At 47.2% G+C, this 27152-nt stretch overlaps 1 protein-coding gene across 1 annotated transcript; it reads left to right on the top strand.

The window, feature by feature from the left end:
• Positions 1 to 622: 622 nt before the first annotated feature.
• On the top strand, positions 623 to 25831 carry PRPS1 (phosphoribosyl pyrophosphate synthetase 1). The gene is made up of 8 exons (XM_054039469.1): positions 623 to 695; positions 954 to 1159; positions 6183 to 6366; positions 6818 to 6916; positions 8495 to 8619; positions 13515 to 13688; positions 14477 to 14636; positions 22498 to 25831. Exons 2-8 carry the CDS (start codon positions 1038 to 1040, stop codon positions 22588 to 22590), a joined length of 957 nt encoding a protein of 318 aa, XP_053895444.1. The 5' UTR covers positions 623 to 695; positions 954 to 1037; the 3' UTR covers positions 22591 to 25831.
• Positions 25832 to 27152: the final 1321 nt, after the last annotated feature.

The following is a 27152-nucleotide window of genomic DNA, read 5'->3' as shown; positions in this document are numbered from 1 at the left end:
AGGCAGTGTTAAAAGTGTGGGCGTACCATCATCGATTTATACAGTGGCATTATGATATTTTCTGTTTTATTATCTATCCCTTTCCTAATGGTTCCTAACGCTGTTACTTTTTTGACTGGCGCTGCACATTGAGACGCTGTTTTCAGCGACCTAGCAACGATGGCCCCAAGATCCCTTTCTTGAGGGGTGACTGGCTACAGCTAACCCAGACCCCACCACTGTCTGTGCAGCCAAAGTTAAGCGCTCCAACGTGTATTCCTTTGTATTTATCAGCCTCTCGCCCTCTATCACGCGGGCCTCTAGTCCTTCCCCAGCCCCCGAATGCGGGTCGATGCGAGCAGGGCACCACACGCCATAAACTGCCCCACGAGGGCGGCATGACCTACCGCCCACCCCCGTCACATAGGGGCACTGCCTAACCAGCGCCTATCCCGGCCGTTTAGGACTATGGGGAGAAGCTCCTCCCACCGCCACCTCACTGCCCAATAGCAGGCGAGGCAAGCTCTACCCTCAACCAATCCCCATCCACGCCCCCACCCCACAGGGAGCCAACACGCCTCAAACCGCAACGCTACGCAGCCGGCGGCGCTGACTTGTCTCTAACCCCGCCCGTTCAGCTGCCACGCGCCCCCGCCCCTCAGCCACTCCATTAGCAACCGGCAGTGTCGCTTCGGCTGTTGTTTAGCGCGAGAAAGGTAGGGGGTGGGAGGCCGCCCGCAGAGTAGCTCCCACCAGATCCCGGCGCGTGCTCTAGCCCCACCCACTTTTACCTTTGGCCAATTTGCCCCCTGGAAGGTCGTTTTAACTACGCCCCTTCGCGCCAGCCGACCAATAAGAGCCGGGTACGGGTGGGGGCTGGTGGTAGCCGGGGAAGTTATAAAGGGAGGTGCGGCTGGCGGGAAGGGGAAGATGGCGGAGTAGACACGCGTTGCTCTCTTGTGCTGTCCCGTCAGCACCCCCGTGGGGAGCGGCGACTGGAGCCCGGATCCCAACCCGGCCCCGCTGTGAGGCGGAGGGAGGAGGAGGAAGCCGCCGTGATGCCCAATATCAAGATCTTCAGCGGGAGCTCGCACCAAGACCTGTCCCAGAAAATCGCCGACCGCCTGGGCCTGGAGCTCGGAAAGGTGGTGACCAAGAAGTTCAGTAACCAGGAGACATGGTGAGAGGGGCCTGGGGAAGACTACAACTCCCGGCATGCCACGCCGCACACCGCTTCTGAGGGCTGCGAGGTCGCCGCGCGGGGTCTGCTGGGAATTGTATTGCTTTGCGGGGACTCCCGGTTTCGGCAAATGGAGTCCGGCCTGGCGCGAGGGAGGGGTGCTCCATTCCCCAACCCCTCTCCTATTGCTGGGGATAGGGGGTTGGGTGAGGGCCCAGCGATATTCGGAAGTTTCTGGGCTGCTGGGGTGGGAGTCCCAGTGCCTTGTGGGAGGTGAAGATGCCCTGGTAACGTGGGGAGTCTGTAGTCTTGGGACGTTTGTTCTGCTGGCTGAGAGCAAGAGGCTCCGCCGTGGCTGGCTGCATGGTCTGCTTCAAAACAACGTGTCTGGCCTTCTTCGGGCTTCTGTTCCCGGAGTGTGAGTGTTGTAGCTCACTCTGCTTGAGTCTGCTTACAGCGCTCCAGTACCTCGGCTGGTGCGGGCCAAGGCTCAGGTCAACACTCTGTTGCTTGGGAAAGCCCTGAGCACTAAGCAGTTCCCAGGGGGAAGTGAACACAGAGTGGAAACGCTGACAAGTTGCTCTTTTGAAGGACTTTGGTGTGTGGACGCTCTTGAGTCTTAACTAAGAAAGCCACAGAAGAATAGGCTTAATTTGTGGAAGTTTGACAATTGTGGAGCATCTTGTGTAATTGGAGAGCTCTTGGCTGGAGGTACAGGTGTTAGACAATGGACCCGCACTATTCACTGCTGTTCTTGCCCCTCCTGTGGCTTCCACTGAAAAACCAGAGGGGCTGATGCCATATTGTACTATAGGAGCATATTTGATCATAGACTACATACACTTACATTTACCTTTAAAGCGAGAGGGGTGTGTTAGAAATAGAGAGAGTATACTTAGATTTTCAGAAAGCTTTTGACAAGGTCCCTCACCAAAGGCTCTTAAGCACAGTAATCTGTCATAGGATAAGAGGGAAGGTCCTTTCATGGATTGGTAACTGATTAAAAGATAGGAACAAAAGGGTAAGAATAAATGGTCAGTTTTCAGACTGGAGAGAGGTAAATAATGGTGATTAAGGTATGAGGAGAGATTAATAAGACTGGGACTTTTCAGCTTGGAAAAGAGACAACTAAGGAGAGATATGATAGAGTTCTATAAAATCATGACTATGTGGAGAAAGTAAATAAGGAAGTGTTATTTACTCCTCATAACACAAGAACTAGGGGTCACCAAATGAAATCAATAGGCAGCAGGTTTAAAACAAACAAAAGGAAGTATTTTTTCACACAACACACAGTTGACGTGTGGAACTCCTTGCCACAAGATGTTGTGAAGGCCAAGACTATAACAAGGTTCAAAAAAGAACTCAAGAAGGTCATGGAGGATAAGTCCATCAATGGCTATTAGCCAGGATTGGCAGGGATGGTATTCCTAGCCTCTGTTAACCAGAAGCTGGGTACAAGTGACAGGGAATGGATCACTTGATTACCTGTTCTGTTCATTCCCTCTGGAGCACCTGGCATTGGCCAATGTCGGGAGATAGGATACTGGCCTAGATGGGCCTTTGGTCTGACCCTGTATGGCCATTCTTATATGATTCCCCTGCCTGTGTACATGTACTTGAGCTTATGTGACTATGAATAGCAGTGTGTAGTTGAGGGGCATGGGTCATGGTAGCAGTGGTTTGTCTTAGCTGTGCCATGTACAAACCCACCTGAAACCTGGTACCCGCTTGGCATGGCTAAACTGTGGAAGAGCTCTGTGTAGCTTGAAAGCTGGTCACACTTACCAGCAGAAGTTGGTTCAATAAAAGATATGACCTCACTCACCTTCTCTCTATCTGGGGGTTGTTTTGCCATGCACTAATCTGAATACTAGATATTTGTTCAGTAGTTTTTATTTTTTAATGGTGTCCTACCTCATAACTACTGTTCTGCCAAGCTTCTAGAAAAACTGTAAGCAGCACTGTAGGAGCCCCAAGACACCAGCTAAGTAGCATTAAATAAATACGGCTTTTACTTCTAAGTACAGTAAAGATCTTTGTTATCAAACACTAGACTATTGACATTCAAAACTTGAAACTTAGGCTAGAGAATGATTTTCCAAATGAAAGGACCATTAGGGTGTGGCTGATACATCCAATCACACTGCAGAGCATTTTCTGAAAGCTTGATACAATTACCACTGAAAGGGTCAATGTTGATATTTAAAGCTTTATTATGATCACTTTGAGCAGCCCATGAAGGCAGCTTGAGGCTTTCATCTCTCTTATGCTATAGCTTTTAGTCCCTCTGCAGACTGAGAGTTCAGGAAGCAAACTGTGAACTGCTTTCCCTGATTGCAGACAAGATAGTGAACTTTTGATTGCTGTGTTGTTGTTCCAGGATATTAGAAAGACAAGGAGGGGTGAAAGAGACAAGCTGTGAAGCTTACACAGAGCTCTTCTTCAGGTCACTGTAAGCTCAAAAGCTTGTCTTTCACCAAAAGAAGTTGGTACGATAAGATATTGCGTCATCCACCTTGTCTCTGTAGGTAACTTTTGAGTTTAGTGTCTATGTAGATAACTAAAATATTCTGGGAATTCCCAAGCACTATGAATCTAACTTTTTCCAAATCTCTACAATCTACTGTTGTTCTTCATCCTGTATTTTTTTTTATCATTCTTAATCTTTTTCAAAAACAGCAAATGTAAGTTCAGGGAGCTATGGATCTAACATGCAGTTATAAAAGTGCATTACTTCTGAACAATATAAAATGGGCATGTCTTCACAGAACATGGATCATGTGTATTCACAGAACACAAAATTACTGTATGTGCTCATCTACTACATACTCAAACCAGAGTAAAGGGTTACCTGCAAGGATCCTGTTGTAAGGGCTTCAGAAGTAGGAGTCTTGTAAATGTTTTCCAGGCTGTATATGAGAATGGAGCGCGCACACATCAGGAAAAACAGTACATAAGTTTTCATTGCATGCTTACGGGCTGTAAGTGAGAACCCAACAGGTAGGAGACTTAGCTAAAACTTGGCAAAGGCGGGTGTTTGTTCACTGAACTACAGCTTGTATCATTACACCGACTTCACAACCATGTATCAAACACTCTTATCCTTCCAGCTGACTGGTCAAGTTCTTAATGTTAGCAAATAATGCTGACTGCACAAGAATAGCACAGATGCTGTTTCCTCCCCATCAGTCACTAGGGTGTTTACCTGGAGAGATGACATTGGCTGCCTAATCAGTGCTGCTTGGGCTTTAACAAAAGAGCAGCTGATCCTGATTTTATAGCCCACAGCAACAAATATAAGAGGAGACAAGAAGTTGGGAAATGTGTGAGGGAAGAGAATGGGCGGGTTAATTCCTTTTATGAAAATCTGGGTCTACAACAAGACTGCATGTAAAATTAAACTGACCTCAGCTTGAGTCACATAATCTCTTGCAGCCACTTGCCCGTTAGTAATAACCAATGTCTCTGGCTGTAGTCCAAAGTGAAGCTGCCTCCAGACTGTAGTACAGATGAGGGAAAAGTTGCCCCATTTCTTCCTCCATGGATTCTGGGCTTTCTAGCGATTTCCAGTGTTGCTGGCTTGTCCTCTCAACTGAAACATTTTGGAGCAATCTGTTGCTACATAAGGCCTTACACAGCACTTCCTCAGACTTCAGATTTGATATAGAAGCCACTGCCTCATCTCCTCCCCCAGCTCCAGGGGCAGGCCTCTCTGTACATGTTTCTAAAGCTGTCTAGTCATTTGCTGCTGGCACCAGGACCTCTGGCGTATATTCAGAATCCCTTCACCAGGGATTACTGTGCATTATATCCATGAAGAAATTAACCCTGAATACTTTCTCAGAACAAGATGTTGAAGGGTTCTCTGTTCAATGTCAGTAAATCACTCTTAAATGTTAGACTTATGTTGTTTTCCTGTCCGGTGGGCTCTTCTAAAAATCTGGCTCAGGGCTTGCTTTGCTGATGTGCCATCACTTTTTCCTTTTTTAAAAGAAGCCTTGTATGAGTGAAATTGTGTTCAATGGTTCCCCTGTGTGACTTGGAGGAACTTAAGCCCTCTTCAGGGGGTGCAAGTATATTACATAGAGATCTAAAATAGAGGCCGTATGGTTTTTGCTTTACCAGCTGAATCGGTATATTTAATCAAAATGAGCAATGTAAAAAAAAAAATAGATTCTGCCTATTAGCAGACCTTTGATTGCCAGCAAAACATTGCCATTGTCCAGCTGTTGCTAATAAGCAGAAGGCAGGTTTGCAGGCCTGCAGCAGGGAAGGAAGTGCTGGGATGGCTTTCTCTGATTGCAGCCCTGCAAACCTGCCTGTGGGGAAAGGAAATGCAGTCTTGGATACTGGGGCTTTCTTCGGGGAGCAGGGTGTTGGGGGCCCATGGGGCTGCACAGGACCTCCCAGCACTTCCTTCTCTGGGTGCTGCCCTCTGGCATGCCACAGCCTGGAGAGCTCTTGGAGAGGTACCATGCAGCTCCAGCATTGGGCTGCAGCTCCACTCCCTACTACTGCCCTGTCTGCAGCCTCCCCTCCCAGTCCAGCCCTAAGCCACTTACCTCCTGTGCAGTCCCTCTGCAGGCAGGTTTGTGGGGATGCAGCCCCAGAAAGAAGTGCAGGTTTGTGGGGATGCAGCTAGGGAAGGTATGTCCCAGCACTTCCCTCCCTGGCTGCAGCCTTGCAAAGTGCCATCAGGTGGAGCTTTTCTTCCAAAAAGTGTTAAGTGGCATGCTGTTGCCAATATCTGAATGCCATTAATATTAAATATTAAGGGATGGGATTTGTTCCCAGCAAAATGTTGCAATTAACTGGAAGTTATTAATACTGTATCTGGGTTGCTATTAAGCAAAATGTACTGTACTGTTACTGAGCAAATAAGCAACTGCCTTTCTGTTGGGTATTGTTGATCGGTTACTAAGTTGCATGGAAATTGCTGATGCAGGCTGCTTGCTGTTACCAAATTGTATTTGTTTTGTGCTTTTAATTTCACTTGTTTTTTATCTCCTCCTGCACCTAGTGTGGAAATAGGTGAGAGCGTGCGTGGAGAGGATGTCTACATTGTGCAGAGTGGCTGTGGTGAAATCAATGACAACCTGATGGAACTTCTCATCATGATAAATGCCTGCAAGATCGCATCAGCTAGCCGTGTCACTGCAGTCATACCATGCTTTCCTTATGCTCGTCAGGACAAAAAAGACAAGGTAGTGCAAACAGGAGTTCCATAAAGGAATATTCCCATCTAGTCTCTAGCCAGCAGCCCATGCTTCAGAGGAAGGTGTGCAACTCTTTGGTTCACCTATTTGTGCAGAACTGCAATGTGTAAGAGAAGGGCGGGGGAAATTATTTTAACATAGTCTATCACTTTTTCATCTTGACATTTGCCAACCTTTATCATAATCAGTGGAATTGCAGATGCTGTCTTGATTCGTATAAATGTCTATTCCTTTTGGAAACTTATCAAGCTATTTTCCTCCCTGGATGGAGTGTGGGTGTTTGTGAGAATTGGGCAGTTTTAAGTAAAATTGAAGTATATTTTCAGACTTTCAGGCAATGATTTATACCCCTGAGGGAGAGGCTGAAATGTATTATTTCTTTTAAACCCACAAGTGAATTTGCTGTCATCCAAATTAACATGGCTTTTTCTTGTACTAGAGTCGCGCCCCAATTTCTGCCAAGTTGGTTGCAAACATGCTGTCTGTGGCGGGTGCAGATCACATCATCACCATGGACCTACATGCTTCTCAGATTCAGGTATGAACTGAAACTTGGGAAGATAACACTTTTCAGATGTAGACAAGCAGATGATACTTCCGCCTCACAGATCTTACCTGTGGGATGGTCTAGGCCAGTAGGGCAATGGCACACAGTGACTAGATCCTTAGTTTATGTTGCATGACACATGGTCACTTGTAAATAAGATTGCTGTTGTTCTTGATTGACCAAGCAAATCAAGGCCCTACACTCAATGTGATGGTATTTCTATGTCGGGTTGGTTATAATGTAATAACTTTTGAATGCCACATCTGATAAATGCAAACATTTCAGGGAATGTTTTAGGCACCGATGGTCAGAATTTTGTTGATTTAGGTGAAAATTGAAAAACCGGAAGGGGGAAATAAGGAACACACAGAGCCCCTGGTGTCTGAGTTAGCAGAACCTGCAGCTTCAACTAGGTCTGTTGTCTGTTTGATCAAAGAAATGGTTGATGGTGCCATTACATGTTCTGTCCTAACAATACCTATCTCAGCTCTGTCCAATAGAGTTTAAATGTTGATACCCTTAGATGCTTCTTTCCCAACCAAAAAAGAGAGTTAGTGGTGGGGTAAGGTGGAGATGGAGGTGCACAGACCCCCTGGTACAGGCTGGGGGACAATGGCATGGGGAGGAGTACAGGAGAAACAGAGTCCTTGGGAGCGGCAGAACAGGAATAGGTGGTGCACAGAGTTTCTGGCATACAGGGATTGCAGGGAGTCCCTGAAATACAGTGGGATAGAAGGGTGGCACACCAAAAACTCATGAGGAGAATAGAGATGCAAGGAGCGCCCTCCCCCCAGGATGTGCAGTGAGCTCGGTCTATAGAAGCAGTGATATGTGTGACCCACTAGTTTTAATAATACATTCACCCTTGTAACTATTGCCTTTGAAGACCTGGGCAGGTGGCTCATATTTCCCTGTTTCAGCTTGCTCTATGCAGGTATTGAGTCTTAACATGAGCCCAAAAAGGGAGTGAGTAGGTAGGGTTGGTATTTCTTGCATGTAGGAGATGGCAAAATAGGCAAGTATTCATCTATGTAGTCGTCATCCACTGACCGTCCAGGATTGACTATCTTTTGGCATTTGGGCAACCTGTGACGTTTCCCTGGAAGCTTCTGCTGAGTTAGTATGAAGTTGGCTGCATCCTGAGCATGAGGCCAACCCTCAATTTAAAAAACAAACCAAGCAACTAGCTGCTATGCTAATAGATGGAGTTAATGTCCACATCAGGTCCTTGCCAGCATCGGACTGTTTTCATGTTGATCAGCAGAAGTGCATAACACAATTTAAGAGTAACAGAGGGTCGTTTTTTTGTGAACATTAGCTCACTAGCCTCTGTAACTCCCCATAGAGGCGGAAGATGGTCTCTTGCATTAGTATTCTGTGTATCCCGAAGATTACTGCACATCTATTAATGTAAGTGTAAGGAGAGCTGAATACTTACTACTACTATGAAAAGGCTGTGGCTGGAAGCCTGATTATTTTCAGGGCTTCTATTGTTTTTTGCCAGGTCTGTCTTTGGAATTTGACTGTCAGTTATGCAGAGTATATCTACTCCTGTTTGTCTTACCATAGGGTTTTTTTGATATCCCTGTGGATAACTTGTATGCAGAGCCTGCTGTACTGAAGTGGATCAAGGAGAACATTGCAGAGTGGAAGAACTGTACTATTGTTTCACCAGATGCTGGTGGAGCAAAGAGGTGAGATATTAGAAGCATCAGAACTGAGACTAGTTGACAATAGTATATCTTCACACCATTTTAATTAGTAATCTGTGTTTTTTCGTAACAGTGTAAAACTTCTGAGATCTGGAAGTATTCGCTACTCAAACCTGCTTCCCCAAAATCACAGTCAACATTCCCCTTTTGGCAGTTGGCTTGGAGTAGCCTGATATGTTATCCTAGAGAATTTACAGAAGGCAAATCTTGAAATAGGTTGCTGAAATTACTTGGAGTGGATTCCTAGAATTACCATTGCTTAGACACTTCATAGTTCATGCTTGTTCCTTAAACTGTAAAGTTGTTGCATATTCCATGTAAAAGTGGAATTGCCCATGCATGATTTTTTAGAAAGGGAGGGATTGGAAAAGTAAGTGCAGCTTTGTTTTCAGGCAGGAACTTCAAAACATCTGCTACATGATAATATAGTAGCAGATTGAGATACTGTGCTCATTAGTGCAACTCTTTGAAAATGTGATCTCTTCGCTTTGTAATGTTTTCCACAGCAACTACAAATGATAGAACGAGGATATGTCCTTAAACTAATTCTGGAATATTTCCCTAAATCATACCCAAACCTCAGTTCTTACTGCCAACATCCCATTCCACAAACTGTTTGAGAGTAATTATAAACCCAGCAGTGCGCTACTGCAGTGCAGCCAGATGTTTTGAACATCCACTTCAATTAGAACTCACAAAGTATACCAACCTCTTGCATGTAAAACTACTGATGTGGCTTGTTTCTTAGTGCCAGCATCTGGAATGCCAAAGCAACTAGCTGTAATCTCTGCACAAGATTTTCAGAAATATCACATTGCATTCTGAAGTCTTGTGGCCAAGGTTTTCCTCTTCCCTGATCATTCTTCAGTGTCTTTGAAGTAGGGAGGGAAGTATCCCCATTTGGCAGATGGGGTGGCATGTGCCCACAGGCTAAAGGTTGCACGGAGTCTGACAATCTGGAGGTTATGGGCTATCCGCACCATACCCCAACTGATTAGACAAAGGTAATTTCTGTTGGGCGCCTTATATAAACATGAAAATTTGCACAAGTTTAGCTAACAGATTTAGTTAAATCATGAGAACCACTGTGGGCACAGACTCAGTTTAAACTAAGCTTACTTTGATTTCATCTAAGACAGTGTTTCTCAACCTTTTTGTGCTGGCAGCCCTCTTTGGACTTAAAAAATGGAAACCCCCCCCCCCCACCTTAAATACCATTAAGTAAATTATAAATAATACTCAATGCTGGGCATTAGGGGCTGGCAAGCAGGGCAATTCCTAAATTACATGCTTCGGCCCTGTGCAGCAGGGCTCATGCATGTAATTTAGGTTCACGGGGCCCTGTGCAATTGTTCTTCTTGCCACATCTTAATGCCAGCCCTGCACTTGTCACCTTCCCTCCTCCCCAAACCTGTGCCATGACCCCCTAGTTGAGAAACACTGATCTAAGTCCATTAGGATTCTGTTTAAGTTTAACTGACATACAAGCTTCTTAAATTAAGGCCATGTATACGCTTCCACCTTCGTCAGCAAAACGTATGTTGCTCAGGGATGTGAAAAAGACACACAGACACACACACACACACACACACACACCCCCGCGAGCCACATAAATTTTACTGGCGTAAGTGCTCATGTGCACAGCGCAGTGTCGGTGGGAGATGCTCTCTCACTGACATAGCTACCACCACTCGTTTAGGTGGTTTTATTATGTTGACCGGAGAGATCTCTCCCATCAGCAAAAAGCAGATATGCGAGCTATCTTAGAGTAGTGCAGCTGTGCCACTGTAAGCTTGCTAGTGTAGCTATGACTTAAGAGTCAACAGGGGTTTGCACAGATTTAACTACATCAGTTTAAGATCATGCCTTTAGTTAAATTGGTGCAACTCCACATGCGGGCAAGGCTTGAGATAGCGTTTTCCAGGGAAAGCCGACTGCCTAGTATATTGATGTGAGGGGTTGATATTCAGCAGATACAGAAATGGTTGCAAACCAGACTCCAGTTTGAAGAAGATGGAAGCCCTAAACTTAAATTAGAAAATTCATTTAATCTGTTTAAAACAAACCCTGCTGTGTCCACGAGGCATGTGACACACAAGTCTGATCTGACTAAGTGACACTAAAGGCCAATTGGCCACAACAGATTTCAGACACCTAATCTATGTATAATATAAATATAATTATGTTTAGTGACACACTAGCTGTGGCATCTGTCATTCTTCTAGAATATAAACCAGTGGGTCTCAATCTTTTCCATACTATGATCCCATGTTACAAAGCTTTTGGTGTCCTTCCCATCTAGCCATAAAGGGAGGGTGGTCATAACTCCCCATATAATGAGGAGTGGGCTCCAGGTCTCTGGGAATTTTTCAAGTGCAGAAACACTTATCACCAATCCTTATGTATCCCAGGCACATTTATCTGAGCAATAAGTAAATCCTTGTTAGAACCTGGTCACAATGTTTCATGCTGCCAGGATCAGTAGTAACCAGAGGATAGTTTGGGTAACTGAAGTTCTCAGCAGGGAGCCTGGGTTTGGGGGACTACAGGGTCTGCAACTTGACCTTCTGGAGGAAAGGGGAGTGAAACTGATTCATTGGGCAGATGTAGAAGTCGTGGGCTCCAGGTTGCCCATAGCCCCTTCTGCAAACATTTGCTTGAGTTAGAAATTGGTTTACTTAAAGTGTAAAGCTTTTACATTGAGATGCCTAGATAGCGTAGTGATAGGCACATTATAAATGCCTTGATGGCTAGAACTAAATTACATAATTGAAAAAAGAACAAGTAGCCGTTACTCACACCTTCTTGTCAGCTGTTTGAAATGGGCCATCCTGATTATCACTACAAAAGTTTTTTTTCTCCTGCTGATAATAGCCCACCTTAATTGATTAGTCTCATTAGAGTTGGTATGGCAATACCCATTTTTTCATGGGGGGTGTGTGTGTGTGTGTGTGTGTGTGTGTGAAAATACAGTAGGAAGATTTTTTATATATATATATAAAATATATATATATATAAAAAATCTTCCTACTGTATTTTCCACTGCATGCATCCGATGAAGTGGGTTTTGGCCCACGAAAGCTTATGCCCAAATAAATTTTAGTCTTGAAGGTGCCACAAGGACTCCTCGTTCTTTTAGCTGATACAGACTAACACGGCTACCACTCTGAAACCTGTTACATAATTGAGTTACCTTGGGTCTAATCAGAGTTGACTTCATTAATCTCCCTTAAGTGCTCTATTGTTACATAACCCTGAGTAATGACTGGCGTCCACTTGCAATGTCCAGAGAGAACTGGCTATATTTAACATAAAACTAACACTGAGACTGTCTTCACTGACAAGACCGAGGAGTTCGGTGGCACCTTAAAGACTAACAGATTTATTTGGGCATAAGCTTTATTTTTACAGTGGGATAACTAATGGAGTTCAGCTATCCTGTTATAAAAACATAGTGGAAATAAGGCAGTTCAGTTTTACTGCCAGGTAAACCAAACGAGGTCAGTCACAGGTGTGGTGGGGGTGGGATAGTGTATAGTGCTGATCTTGCCTAGCTATCTCATGGTGAACACTATAACTGCCTTGTTTTCACATAGGATTCTACAACAAGATAAATATTGTGTTTTGTTATAAATCCTTTTACGGTGAAGAAAAAGCCTGAATGTCATTTAGAAATGTACAACTGTTTTCAAAAGGCAATCAAACAATTAGCTGTTACTTTCTGACCTAAAGTTACCTGGTGTTCTCTTTTCATTCCTTTCTCCTCTCTTTCCAGTTGTCTTTTTTTTTTTAAGCTCCTCCCCCAGTAGACGGGAGCAGTTATGAATTTAGTGGTTGGAGGGTTGTTGTAGCTGCTAGTATGCTTTCTCATTAATTAGACTTTGGCCTACATTTATTTGTGGATTCATAACCTGGAGTGTGGTAGCTCTTGGTATTTGGAGAGAAATAGTGACATTTCAGGTGTGACTTCAAGAATATATGTCCTAGTAACCATGTGCTTGACCATGCTCCTGTGCAGAACTCCAGGTAACTTTATGCCATGCAGAATTAACCACTTCACAACTGTTTGATGTGCAAACAATCGGAAGGGGAATTAAATCTTCAGCAGTCAGTTGCAGTGAGATGACCTTGAAATCCTTGTTGTTAAGCACCAAGTACTGAGGAGAGATTCCATGTCTTCTCTGTTATATCTTCTGCTTTTATTGGTTGGTCTTGTTTTTGGTTTTTTTTCTACAGGGCAGCAAATTAGCTACATACTGGGTATCTCTATGCTAGCTTTTTCCTTTTAATTTCCCACTTTTGCTACCACTAGTGAAATTATGCCTGTTAGCAACTGGAAACGTGTAGGGAAAAAAATCTAGTGTGGATGGGGCCAGTATGGTCATCAAATAGATTCACTTTCTTTAAATAACATAAAAAGCTCTTTTGGGAAATAAACTGAAAGTGATTCCCCTTGGGTGCTGAAACTTTAGAGGTTTATCAGCAAAACACACTATTTAAATAAGCTCTTGACAGACCCAAAAAATGCAAATTTTTAATTTGCACTGATCAAAATCAAAGCATTCCTGAAGACTCCATCACCTTAATCTAGCTGCTGCAGCTGGGGGACAGCAGATCAGAGGCTTCAGGGTAATTGATCTTGAAAGTAGCTCCACCTTCATACAGGTTTAAAAGCAAATATATATTCAAAATAGGAGGCAGAGGGGACATCTTCTCTGGATTTGTCAAGAACAGCAATATAATGGAAGCTGTGACCATTTGCTGTCCATTCAGTCTCAATTTATGTAGTCTTGGAGCAGTTTTTCCCTTCTCCTGCCAAAGCTTCCTCCATGAGGAGCATAAGCACAATCTTGAAACCTCGCGCGCTCTTTCCACAGAGTGACGTCCATTGCAGATCGGCTGAATGTGGACTTTGCCCTCATTCACAAGGAGCGAAAGAAGGCTAATGAGGTGGATCGCATGGTGCTGGTGGGTGATGTGAAGGACAGAGTGGCCATTCTGGTAGATGACATGGCAGACACCTGTGGCACCATCTGCCATGCAGCGGACAAGTGAGTGAGGAGGTTAGGTGTAAACTGCACATGATATAAACTTGTTCTTGCCTATATCGCTACATTGCAAATAACTATTAACTTGTAATGGAGTTGTGCCTGATGATGATGGGTTTGGGGTCTTGGACTGTGAGTCAAATAAGTGTTAGTAAACAGTGAGTACAACTCTCTCCTCGCTAGCCCAGTTTTCAGGGTTACATACAGATTTGCACTGGTTTAAAAAGGCACCTTTAATGGCACAAATTTGTGTAAAAAAGGCTTCTGTCTTCTGACTGTCATTTCATTAGTTCTGCAGTCACTCTAGACCCTGAATTTCTAATGTAAAAATCCTGGCAAAAATCTTAAAAACCTTCCAAATCAATTTTATAGGTTGTAAAGAAGCAGATCTGTACAAGAGCCTCATGTTCTGCACAGGTACCTTTTGTGTTTGCCATGCCACTGGCAGTCTAAATACTGCATGTAGAAGTACTTCTTACCAAGGCTGTAGATCTGGTCTTAAAGCCCAAGTCTGAAGACCAAGTTCTTCAAATACGCAGGTTGCTTACGTAAAAGCACCTTGGGATATACTTGTTTCGTAAAACTGCTTCAACCTATGTGGGTCACCTAATGCCCCAGCTTGGCATCTCCCTTTATCTGAGACTGCACCCTCCAACCAAATCATTAACTGTATGGGAAACATCAAGTAATAGCCCCTTCCCATATATTGTGGGGACCCAACCCCCATTCTTCTCCCACTGCTCACCTTACAAAACTTGCCTTTTGACCCTGTCATATTTGTTACCTTCTAGGCTTGTATCAGCTGGAGCCACCAAAGTTTATGCCATCCTAACTCATGGGATTTTTTCCGGGCCAGCCATTTCCCGGATAAACAATGCCTGCTTCGAGGCAGTTGTAGTCACAAACACAATACCGCAGGAGGACAAGATGAAGCACTGCTCCAAAATCCAGGTGAGGAGCTACTTTGCTTTTGAGCTTGAGGGGGTTAGGGAGTAGATGGTAGCGTAGGTTGTCTGCTTGCTTTCCTGTTTGGGAAGAAGTATTTGGTGCAAATTGTCAGTCCTCTTAAAAGTGATCTGCAAAGCCAAAGGGCCAAATTCATTTTTCCCTTCTCTAGAACATAGAGAAGCCTGAAAGGTCATTTGAAAAGCTTTTCTGCTTTCTGTTTTAGAAACAGATCTTGCCTAACCTGTTTCTCCTGAAATCAGAGAAGTTACTAGGTTTGTGGCATGAGATACAAAGCAAGTGAAAACAGATTGAGGGGAATCTAATTTTTAGGTAGGCCATAAACCAGTTGGAAGAGAGGATCTTAAAGATTCTAACACCCTGCCTTGCCCCTTCCTTTAAGCACAGAATTCCTGATCCACTTGTGTGCATCCTGCAAAGGAGACACCCGGCAAAACAGGGATGATGGGACTTTCTATTCCTGGTACTTGAAAAGGAAAAGTCTTGAAAAGCCTTTCAGATGGAAAAGGGTGCACACCCATTTTTTTTCTCCTCTTGGGTCTCTTTTATCGTTTCTTAGCATTTACAGAATTTAATGATCAAAGCATTTACAAACATTAATTAAAACAGATGGAATAGAATGCTGGCAAATGTATTGTATTGTGTACCCTGCAGCATGTCTTACTGATACGCAGTAGGAGTAGTCGGGGTGACCCACAACAGGCCCATGAAGCAAAGACAAAGTGCTTTGAGGATTACACAGATAGTAAAAGGTTCTGGAGAATGCAGACACCAACCAATTATTCTTCTTCGAGTGATTGTTCACGTCCATTACACATTAGGTGTACGCGCGCCGCATGCACGGACGTCAGAAACTTTTTCCCTTAGCGGCTCCCGTCGGGCCGGCAGGGCCCCCTCCCTCCCGCCAGAGCGGCGCCCTGCTCCAGGGTATATATATCCCTGCCGACCCGACCCCTCCAGTTCCTTCTTACCATCCGTGGCGGCGTTGGAACAACTGTCTCGTCTGAGAGTGTCCCTTAGCATAGTCATTAGTGTTATTTAGCAAACAGTTATCAGTTAATTAGTAGTAGTGTTGAGCTTAGTAGTTAACAGCTCATTAGGTACTTAAAGTTCCTGCTGTGGTTGCTGGTCAACCCCGGCACCGGCCCTGGACGGCAGGGCATGCCGCACACCCAAGGCTTGTGCCACGTGCCGCAAGCCTATGCCATTGAGCGACCCCCACAACTCGTGTCTCTGCTGCCTGGGGGAAGCTCACCAGAAAGAGCGCTGCAAGATCTGCAAGGCCTTTAAGCCCAGAACTAAAAAAGAAAGAGACTTTCGCCTCAAGCAGCTGCTCATGGAGACAGCGTTGCAGCCCTCCACTTCGGCGGCACTGTCTGCCTCAGTGCGGAGCGCCCCGGCGCCGGCGGGTCACTTGAACCCCACGGCACCGACCCAACGGGGGCATGTACGACACCGGTCGTCTTCGCCTGCAAAATCGAAGGGCCAACCCAAGGCCCGAGGACGCTCCCCGCATAAGAGGGCGGCGCCGGTGAAGACCTCGAGTGCGCCTAAGGCCAGCACGGCCCTGGCACAGACCCCGGTAGTGGCTCCGGCGCCGAAAGGCCCGTCGAGCCCCGGGATAGGCGTGTCGAGTGAGGATGAAGGGCTGGAGGAGCTCTTGGAACAGCCCTCCACTCCGGACACATTTGAGGCAGCAAAGGACCTCATTGCATTGTCCGTTGAGGCCCCTCCACGAACTGAGGACGCTCCGCCGAAGCTGCCACACAGAGGCAAGCCGGCGATGGTGCACCCATCACGGTTGCCATCTTGGCACCGTTCAAGGCACCGGTCCCGGTCGCCCTCCGCCTTGGCGCAGAAAGCGCCGCAGCAGTCGGGCTTCAGCAAGCGGTCGACACCGACTCAGCAGCCAAGCACGAGTCGGCACCGGGATGTGTCGGCGGTACGTTCCCCGAGACCGACCAGCCGTAGTCGTTCCCGGTCCCGTGATCACCGGTACTGATCCAGGTCCAGGTCGGCGAGACGCTGCTCCAGGTCCTGGTCGCGGAGGCGCTGCTCCCCAAACCCGGACCGGCACCGTTCTATGGCTCCACCGTGGCCTTCCAAATCACTGTCCGTGGTGTCGGAGACTGACTCGGGCCGGTATGGCGGGTATGCCCATAGGGCGCAGGCTAGCAGGGACTACGAAGCCTGTGGCCATCCCCAGTGGGGCCAACCGAGCCAATGGCCGTTCTGGACACCCTGGGCCTACCACCAGCAAGGGCCCCCATCTAGGACCTTGAGATCCGGGCCATCAGGGTACTGATCCCACTCTCCGCGGTACCACCCGCCATCTCATAAGGAGGCAACGGTCTCTAGACCGCAGGAGCAGGAGGGAGTGGACTCGGCACCGAGCACAGTATCGTCCCAGTCCCACACCGTGGGTCAGGCCCCAGAGGAGCAACCAGTCGATGCCGGGTTGCAGGAAGATGAGGATGAGCAGAAGGCCCCGACCTCTTCCTCCTCGCCGGACGAGGCAGTAGCGGGCACGACGGTGTCTGGCCCTCCCCCGATTGATCATCGGGCGCACCAAGACCTGCTTTGCCGGGTAGCCCTCAATCTGGGTTTGCAAGCGGAGGAGACTGTAGAACAGGAGGACCCCATGGTCGATATCCTGAGCCCGGAGGGGCCCTCCAGAGTCGCTCTCCCGATTATACGGACAGTCCAGTCCAACTATAAGATGGTGTGGCAAACGCCGGCCTCCAGTGCACCAACTGCAAGAGGTGTGGAGAGGAAATACATTGCCCCATCTAGAGGGTTTGACTTCCTCTTTTTGCACCCGTCTCCTTGTTCGCTGGTGGTCTCGGTGGTCAACGAGCGAGAGCGTCATGGCCAGCAAGCCCCTGCGCCCAAGGGCAAGGAGGCAAAACGATTAGACTTGTTCGGAAGGAAAGTCTATTCATCTGGGGGCCTTCAGCTGAGGATCGCTAATCAGCAGGCGATTCTAAATAGGCACAATTTTAATTCTTGGGCATCAGTCTCCAAGTTTAAGGACTTCCTACCACCGGACGCACATCCTGAGTTCACGGCCCTGGTGGACGAGGGGATGGCGGTGGCCAAGACCTCATTGCAGGCCTCCCTCGACTCAGCCGACGCAGCGGCTAGAACAATCGCGTCAGGGGTAGTGATGAGGCGTTCGGCATGGTTACAGGCTTCAGGCCTTCCGCCAGAGGTGCAGACCACTCTGCAGGACCTCCCGTTTGAAGGTTCGGGCTTGTTCTCCGACCAAACGGACGCCAGGCTACATGGCCTTAAGGACTCGCGAGCAACCCTAAAGTCATTAGGTATGCATACCCCGGTGACACAGCGCAAGCCCTTTAAACCTCAGCCACCACAGAGGCAGTACCACCCTCGCCCTCGGCACGAACCGTACCGCCGTCGTGGCAGGGATAACAGGCGGAGACGCAACAATACGCCTAACCAGGGCCAAGGTCACGGCCAGGGCAAGCCGCAGCCAGGGAACAAACCAGGCTTTTGAAGCTACGCTCGAGGACAGCGTACCACATTCCATACCGGATCCTCCTCCAAGTTTCAAGGACCGCCTGTCCCATTTCTACCGGGCATGGTTGCGCATAACATCGGACCGCTGGGTCCTGCGCACAGTGAAGGCGGGCTATACCCTCCAGTTTTCCTCGCCCCCTCCCTGCCATCCCCCTTCCCCGTCCCTCTTCAGGGACCCCTCTCACGAGCAACTTTTCATGCAGGAGGTACAGACCCTTCTCGCAGTAGGAGCAGTGGAAGAGGTCCCACCGGACCTAAGGGGAAAAGGATTCTACTCCAGATACTTCCTGATTCCCAAGGCAAAAGGGGGCCTCCGTCCTATCTTGGACCCGCGCGACCTAAACAAGTTTCTGGTCAGAACGCGCTTCCGTATGGTCTCCCTTGGAACTATTATCCCATCCCTGGATCCGGGGGATTGGTACGCTGCCCTCGATATGAAAGATGCCTACTTTCACATCGCCATCAATCTGGCCCACAGGCGGTTCCTGCGCTTCACCATCAACCAGCGCCATTTCCAATTTGCGGTCCTGCCTTTTGGCCTGGCATCAGCACCACGAGTATTCACGAAATGCATGTCCGTGGTAGCAGCCTTCCTTCGGAAGAGAAGGATGCGCGTGTTCCCATACTTGGACGACTAGCTCCTCGCGGGCAGGTCGGAGGCCGAGGTCCGATCTCGCGTGACGCTGGCCTTGCAGATGTTCGACAGGCTCGGCCTCCTGGTCAACGTGCCCAAGTCCACGTTAGTTCCCACACAGAGACTGGACTTCATAGGTGCAGTCCTGGACTCGGTGACCGCGCGGGCAAGCCTCCCAGAATCTCGATTCCTGACAATTCAGAGGGCCGTAAGCTCAGTCCAAAAATTCCCCACAACAACGGCAAGGTGTTGCATGCAGCTCCTGGGACACATGGCAGCCTGCACACATGTAGTCAGACATGCCCGCCTAAGGCTCCGGCCTTTGCAGTTGTGGTTTGCCCAAACGTACCGCCCCAACAGAGACCCCTTGGATCTAGTGGTGACGATCCCGGATCGGGTGTTGGGCTCGCTCCGCTGGTGGCTCGATCAACAGCAGGTCTGCGAAGGGATCCCCTTCGCTGCCCCACAGCCCACTCTGACGTTAGTAACAGATGCATCGGACCTGGGTTGGGGGGCGCATCTGGGGGAACTGCGGACCCAAGGGTTGTGGTCCAGAGAAGACAAGCTGCTTCACATCAATCTAAAGGAGCTAAGAGCGGTTTGCCTTGCCTGTCAGACCTTCCACACCACCATAGAAGGTCACAGCGTGGCAGTCCTGGCGGACAACACTACCGCCATGTTCTATATAAACAAGCAGGGCGGGTCCGGATCCTCTCCCCTCTGTCACGAGGCACTCCAATTATGGGACTTTTGCGATTCACCTCATTGCAACGTATCTCCCGGGGATCCAAAACGGCTTAGCGGACCGCCTCAGCCGATCCTACCGAATGCACAAATGGGCGTTGAGGCGAGACGTCCTGCATTCAATCTTCCGGAGGTGGGGCTTTCCCCGGGTGGATCTTTTCGCCACCAAGGACAACAGTCAATGCCTTCAGTTCTGCTCATTTCAGAACCTCAGCCCGGGATCATTGGCAGATGCCTTCACGATTCCGTGGGGAGGGAGCCTGAGGTATGCCTTCCCTCCGTTCCTGCTCATACACAAGGTCCTCCTCAAGACCCGCAGGGACAGGGCGACAATTATACTCATCGCCCCGGCCTGGCCACGCCAGCATTGGTTCATGACCTTGCTGGAATTGTCCATAGCCGACCCGATCACCCTCCCCCTCCATCGCGACCTAGTCACACAAGACAAGGGTCGCCTGCTCCACCCGAACCTATCATCGCTACATCTCATGGCGTGGTATCTCTCTGGCTGAACGATGCGGAACACAGGTGCTCTCACCAGGTTCAACAAATCCTCCTTAGTAGTAGGAAGCCCTCCACAAGAGCGACCTACCTGGCCAAATGGAAAAGGTTCTCCCACTGGTGCGAGCCTCAGCACATACAGCCTTTACAGGCCTCAGTTCCGTCGATCCTGGACTACTTACTGCACCTCAAGCATCAGGGGCTTGCGCCCGCCTCGATTAGAGTGCATTTAGCCGCCATTTCGGCTTTCCATCCGGGAGAGTTGGGAGTGTCAGTGTTCTCCAACCCCACAGTGGCCTGATTCCTCAAGGGGCTGGAGACGGTGTTTCCCTACTCGCGCCCGCCTGTCCCTGCGTGGAGTCTGAACCTAGTCCTAACTAAGCTCATGGGACCCCCCTTTGAACCCCTAGCCACTTGCTCCCTCATGCACCTCTCGTGGAACGTGGCGTTTCTCGTGGCCATCACATCGGCCAGGAGGGTATCGGAATTGAGGGCCCTCACTTCAGAACCCCCTTATACAGTTTTTCATAAGGATAAGGTGCAACTGAGGCCGCACCCCAAATTCCTCCCGAAAGTGGTATCGCAGTTTCACATGGGACAGGACATTTGCCTCCCGGTGTTTTTCCCAAAACCCCATACGGACCCTCACCACCGCAGCCTACATACCCTGGATGTCCGAAGGGCATTGGCGTTCTACCTGGAACGGACCAGGTCGTTCCGCAAAACACCTCAGCTGTTCATTGCCATTGAGGAACGTATGAAAGGCTTGCCTATCTCGACACCGCGCTTGTCGGCGTGGATTGTGCATTGTATACGCACATGTTATGAGCTCGCCAATGTTCCGGCCCCAGAGATCCGGGCCCACTCGACTAGGGCCCAAGCGTCCTCAACAGCCTTCTTGGCGCAGGTCCCTATCCAGGAGATCTGTAAAGCGGCCACTTGGTCGTCCGTGCATACGTTCACAGCCCACTATGCGATCCACCATCAGACCAGAGAGGATGCGATGGTTGGACGGGCTATGCTACAGTCAGTTGTACCTTGACTCCTACCCACCTCCAATGGTAAGCTTGGGAATCACCTAATGTGTAATGGACGTGAACAATCACTCGAAGAAAGAACGGTTACTTACCTTCTGTAACTGTTGTTCTTCGAGATGTGTTGTTCACGTCCATTACACTTCCCACCCTCCTTCCCCTCTGTCGGAGTCTCCAGCAAGAAGGAACCGGAGGGGTCGGGTCGGCAGGGATATATGTACCCTGGAGCGGGGCGCTGCTCTGGCGGGAGGGAGGGGGCCCTGCCGGCCCGACGGGAGGGCTAAGGGAGCCGCTAAGGGAAAAAGTTTCCGACGTCCGTGCACACGGCGCACGTACACCTAATGTGTAATGGACGTGAACAACACATCTCGAAGAACAACAGTTACAGAAGGTAAGTAACCGTTCTATCCAGTGCCCCAGTGTGGTGGGTATTAACTCCTTTTTATTGACGAGGAATTGAGGCATTGTTTTTGCCCCAAGCTTATATGATAAGTTTGTGGCAGAGGTCAGTACTTCTAACTCTTTGCCCTGCTGTGAACACTAGCAAACACCACTGCACTGCGATTATATTGACAAGCAAGCTTAAGGCATTTTCAAAAGCTCCTTAGAATTTTAAAAATCTATTTAGCTCCTGTCTCACTTTCAAATCACTGTCAGTGGGGCAGTCTGAATGTTCAGTTGCTTAATTTAACATTTTCTAGGTGGCCTGTGGTGGAACATTTACCAAAATAGCTATCCAGCATAGTTATGCCAGGATAGTTATTTCAGTATAAGCCCCCATGTAGACTTAATCTGGAATGAGAGCATCCAGACGCGGAGTTATTCTGGAGTAACTATTTTGGTAAATTTCCAAGTATAAACTAGCCCTAAACTGTGGAATTCATTGCCACATGAAGTTGAGGTCAAGAAATTTGAGTATCTGGAGTTGTCATAATAAATGCTAACATATTTTAAGCCTCATTCTTCAGGGTTTAAGTCAATCTCTAACTATTGGACAGCAGGATGAGATCTAGATTACCCCACATCTTCCTATGGCAGGGTTCTTAGACCTTACTCTGAAGCATCTGGTACTGCCGCTGTCAGATAGGACACTAGTCTAAATGGACCTCAAGTCTGATTCCATCTGGCAATTCCTATCCCACTCTTAGAAAAGGCAGAATGGAACAATTTGCAGCAGTACGTTCAGAGTGATATGAAATGTGGTATCCTGTCATGCCTGCTTGTTTAGAGATTTTGTTGTTCTCCCTGTATCTGACAGTCTGCTACAGATCTGCTTATGGTTATCTTTGTAATGGTGGGGCTTGTGCCTTGAAGATTCCTCATGGCTTCCCAGCCACGCTAAGGCCTTGCAGTGTCTTCCACCAGGTAACTGATACTTTTTTTCCCCCTACAGGTTATTGACATCTCAATGATCCTTGCAGAGGCCATCAGGAGGACTCATAATGGGGAATCTGTCTCCTACCTATTCAGCCATGTCCCCTTATAACGGATGCTGGATGCTGCTTGTGTGGCTTTTTTTAAAACCAAAAGTTGTTCAGCTAATTATAAAGTTCATTAGAAGACTCTGCTTGTTCCAGTGCAGCTCTCCACAGCTCCTCCTCTGCACACATCAGGCTCAGTTCTGGGAGGGGGTGGGGTGGAGAGCACACATCTGTAATGCTCAGGCTCCTGCCAGTAGCATCCCACTGTGATTTCCTCAATAGTTTAAGCTTCCAGTAGTATTGAGTCAGCACTGCAGATCCCTGGAGAGCAGAATTGACATGGCCAATTGCCACAACCTTTTTTTGGAGGGGAAGTTTTGCCTATGGGGAGGTTAGACTACTTTGCATGCACGCCTGGATTTTTTTGTATGGGAAGTAGAACTCCTAAGGACATGCTGGCCTGAAACTACAGCAAGAGTCCAAGGGATTGCTGACCCACATCACTTATTTTGTACCTGACAGAAGCCCTTAACAAGGTGGTATAAGGAAGTCTTGTATGTTGACCAAGTTTCTGACAAGAAGTGAGGCGCTACAGGGTGGGACAGCAGTTTCCTCTTCCGGAAGGAGATCAAGGATCTGTCACCTGCTGCCTGGAGTGTACTGTGTTAAACTCCTGAATTCAGATTGTTCTACTGAAGAAACTTGTTGCCCTCTAGTTTTCCCCTCCTTTGCCAGTCCATTAGTGAGTCTAGCCTCCCTGACCTGTATGTTCCTTGGACATGTATCTGCGGGGTAGATCAAATGGGCTGATATGTTACTTCCTATTAGAAGTTTTATTTCTGTGCATTTTAGCCCCTTCTCTCATGAAGTTTCTGATGTATTTTGTTCTGGTTGCAGTATTTGCACCCCACCTTTACTCTTTGCCATGGCAATACCAGAATCGGCCATCTCTACAAAATCCTCTTCCCTCCTCAAGGAATCTTGGGAATGTTAATGGAGGAAGAGGTAGGCTGCAGGACTTTGGAGGCCTTAGGAAGTGCTAAGGATGGCTGAGTCAGCCAGCTGTTCTTCATGTAAGGTGCTCAGTGATAGTAGGTCAGGCGAGACTTGTTCCCTCTGCAGCTTTTATTGACGTTTTCTCAATGTCACACTTAACTCCAGGCAGTTTCTTTCCTAAAGTAGGAAGAGAAGAAACAATCAAGCCTAGAGCTGTCTCCAATGCTCCTGCCTGTAGAATAGGCATCATCCAAAACTTGAATGCATGGTAGTTGCACCATCCCACAATAAGCGGTTAAACCAGTCTTTCCTGGACTCTTACGAGGTAGCAAACCAAGCTGGTTCTTGTATGCATTTTGCTTTTATAAACAGTCTTGTCTAACTTTGGAGATAGGGAAGGGAGTTATTTGGAGTCACTTGTATCTACAGCCAGTATCAGGTGGGAGATAAGTGTAGCTGGAAAAAGCTGGCTGTCTAGATTTGGAGTGGTTCTTTTAGTTGTTAGGTATTGTGCCTTTTTTTTAAGTAAGATTTCCCCCTCTCCCTCCCTAGAATTTTTGTCTTGCAGTAACTTAAAACCCTACACTGTAAGGGGGGGGGTGGTGTATGAGAAGTTGGTGTTTGTCTAGAAAGTGTGTATGTTTGCTTCTTTGCTTTGCTTCCTGCATTGAGCTCAACTGAGGGGTCCATCCAGGACTTCTGCCTCCTACTTCAAAGCTCCTGCTGGTTCACTGCCAATACATTGTGATCAAAAGCCAAGAGCAAGGACATCAAAGCAGTGTGAGGATTTTCAGCAGCATTTGTGTTTAAACTAAAACCTCAATGAAGGAATTAAACTTTTGTTTAAAAAAAAATGACAGACTTTTTTTTGTAATTTGTAAATGCTTTTAAAACACGTATGGCGCTATTGAGCCTCTGTATGTTCTGTTATTGAGAGCTTGAGCATCCATAGGTTGGTGAAGGACAGAAGAACTTTCAGTTCCTTTGTAGTAGCAATATACCACTTGTGTGGAAGAAATATTAGAGCCCAGGTACCTTTGCTAGAGGATGCATTAGTTTCATATCAGATACATCTGATCTTAGCCAATTCAGTAAACATGGTAGCTCAGCTAGTTAAGTTCTCGGTGCTAAATGCAGTTTCTGTTCTACTTATACAGTTCCCATCATCGTATCTTGAGCACCTGTTCTGTCTTAAATACCACTCAGATATGTAATGACATTAATGGGATTAAAATAACCGTGAATTTGAAATTGTTCACTAGCCCCTTTTAAGATTTTGTTTCACAGGTTTCTTTGGAAAGAGATGAGGGTACAGGTAAGTTGCATGACTGTCAAGTAGTGACATTAAGAACCTTTCTTTAGTGCACAAGACACTGATTCACATGAAAAATATTATGGGGGGAGTTGGGAGAATCCAAAAGCTACTTGAAATGTACTGCCTGCCCCTCCATTGCTAGCAGGCACACCAATTCTGCTTTGGACAAGTCTCATTGTGCATAGGTAGAACTTAGTGATTTAGCAGCACTGTAAAGCACCACTTGAAAGAGAGGTATTGGTTAAAAATAGGGCTGTCAAGCGATTACAAACACAGTAGCTCCTCACTTAAAGTTGTCCCGGTTAATGTTTCGTTGTTACGTTGCTGATCAATTGGGGAACATGCTCATTTAAAGTTGCGCAATGCTCCCTTCTAATGTCGTTTGGCAGCCACCTGCTTTGTCCACTGCTTGCAGGAAGAGCAGCCTGTTGCAGCTAGCTGGTGGGGGGCTTGGAACCAGGGTGGACCAGCAGCCCCCCTATCGGCTCCCTGCTACTCTAAGTTCCCTGTACAGCAGCTGCCCAGCAGGCTATCAATTGCTGGCAGTTCAGCTGTCTCTCCCCCCACTGCCATGTGCTGCTCCTGCCGTCTGCCTTGGAGCTGCTCCCTGAGACTCCTGCTTGCTGTACGGGGGGAGGAGAGGAAAGGAAGAGGGTGCCTGTTAGGGTGTCCCCCTGCTCCTGCACCCCGCTTACCCCATCCTCCATAGAGCATGGGGGACGCACAACAGGGCTCAGGATGGAGGGAGCTTGCTGGCAGCAGCTGTGGTCTCAGCAAGCTGATCTAATTAACAAGGCAGTATACTTAAGAGTGGGGTCAGCATACTTAAAGGGGAAATGCGCATCTCTCTCTCTTACATTTGGTGTGTGTCTCTGTCTCTGTCTCCAATGCTCTCTCCCCTCCCTCCATTCCTGTTGCCTTGTAGAGTGTGGAGTTAACCCTTGAGGGCTCAGCCAATTGCTAGTTCATCATTTAGCAGTAAGGCATCCCCTGGGAAATATCCCACCTTCTGACTCCACCACCTCAACCAATCTTCACAATCATCATCACTGTGTACCAGTATTAAATTGTTTGTTTAAAACTTTGTGTGTATGTGTGGATTTGCTTAACATCGTTTTGCTTAGTCGCATTTTTCAGGAACATAACTACAACGTTAAGTGAGGAGTTACTGTACTGCAATTAATCACAGTTTGAAACTGTTTCACTGTTAATAATAGAATACCATTTTAAATATTTCTGGATGTTTTCTATATTTTCAAATATAGGCTGGAGGTTCTGGGCTTCAGCCCCCCTCTGGACACGGGGCTTCTGCCTCCCTCCCTGCCCAGAGGTATGCTATGTTAAAATATTGATTTTGTTTTCAGTTAATCGCGGGTGTTAACTGATTAATTGACAGCCCTAGTTAAAACTATAGTGCGTGATATTGCTTGGATGGGTGTGGGCCTCCACTGGATAAAAAAGCACCATACATCAGAGACTTATAGCGAGAGCAACTAGATGTAATTGGTAAGATTCCCAATTGCTTCGTGGGGTTTCCCTGTTCAAAAGCAAAAGATAGATACCAATTCTATAAGGACATTCTTGTTGCCATACCTTTAAGGGAAACAGCTGCTTCTGGGTGACTAGACTCAGATGATGTGATCTTAAAATGAATTTAAGAGGTGCAGATGTCTTGATATAGATTTGCATGTCCATGATTCTTATAGGTTTCAGAGTAGCAGCCGTGTTAGTCTGTATCCGCAAAAAGAACAGGAGTACTTGTGGCACCTTAGAGACTAACAAATTTATTAGAGCATAAGCTTTCGTGGACTAGAGCCCACTTCTTCGGATGCATATAGAATGGAACATATATTGAGGAGATATATATACACACATACAGAGAGCATGAACAGGTGGGAGTTGTCTTACCAATTCTGAGAGGCCAATTAGTTAAGAGACAAAAAACTTTTGAAGTGATAATCAAGATAGCCCAGTACAGACAGTTTGGTACTTATCAATCTTGATTATCACTTCAAAAGTTTTTTGTCTCTTAACTAATTGGCCTCTCAGAATTGGTAAGACAACTCCCACCTGTTCATGCTCTCTGTATGTGTGTATATATATCTCCTCAATATATGTTCCATTCTATATGCATCCGAAGAAGTGGGCTCTAGTCCACGAAAGCTTATGCTCTAATAAATTTTAGTCTCTAAGGTGCCACAAGTACTCCTGTTCTTCTCTTTGCATGATTCTTATAGTAAAATTAAATTCCTCTTCTCCCAATCCCCCTTACATTAGTTTGAGTGCAGTAGCGCTGCTCAATGCACATTGTGCTCT

This window comes from Malaclemys terrapin, chromosome 9, assembly GCF_027887155.1.
Source record: "Malaclemys terrapin pileata isolate rMalTer1 chromosome 9, rMalTer1.hap1, whole genome shotgun sequence".
Classification (NCBI taxonomy): domain Eukaryota; kingdom Metazoa; phylum Chordata; order Testudines; family Emydidae; genus Malaclemys; species Malaclemys terrapin.
This window is presented reverse-complemented; position numbering and strand designations above follow the sequence as displayed.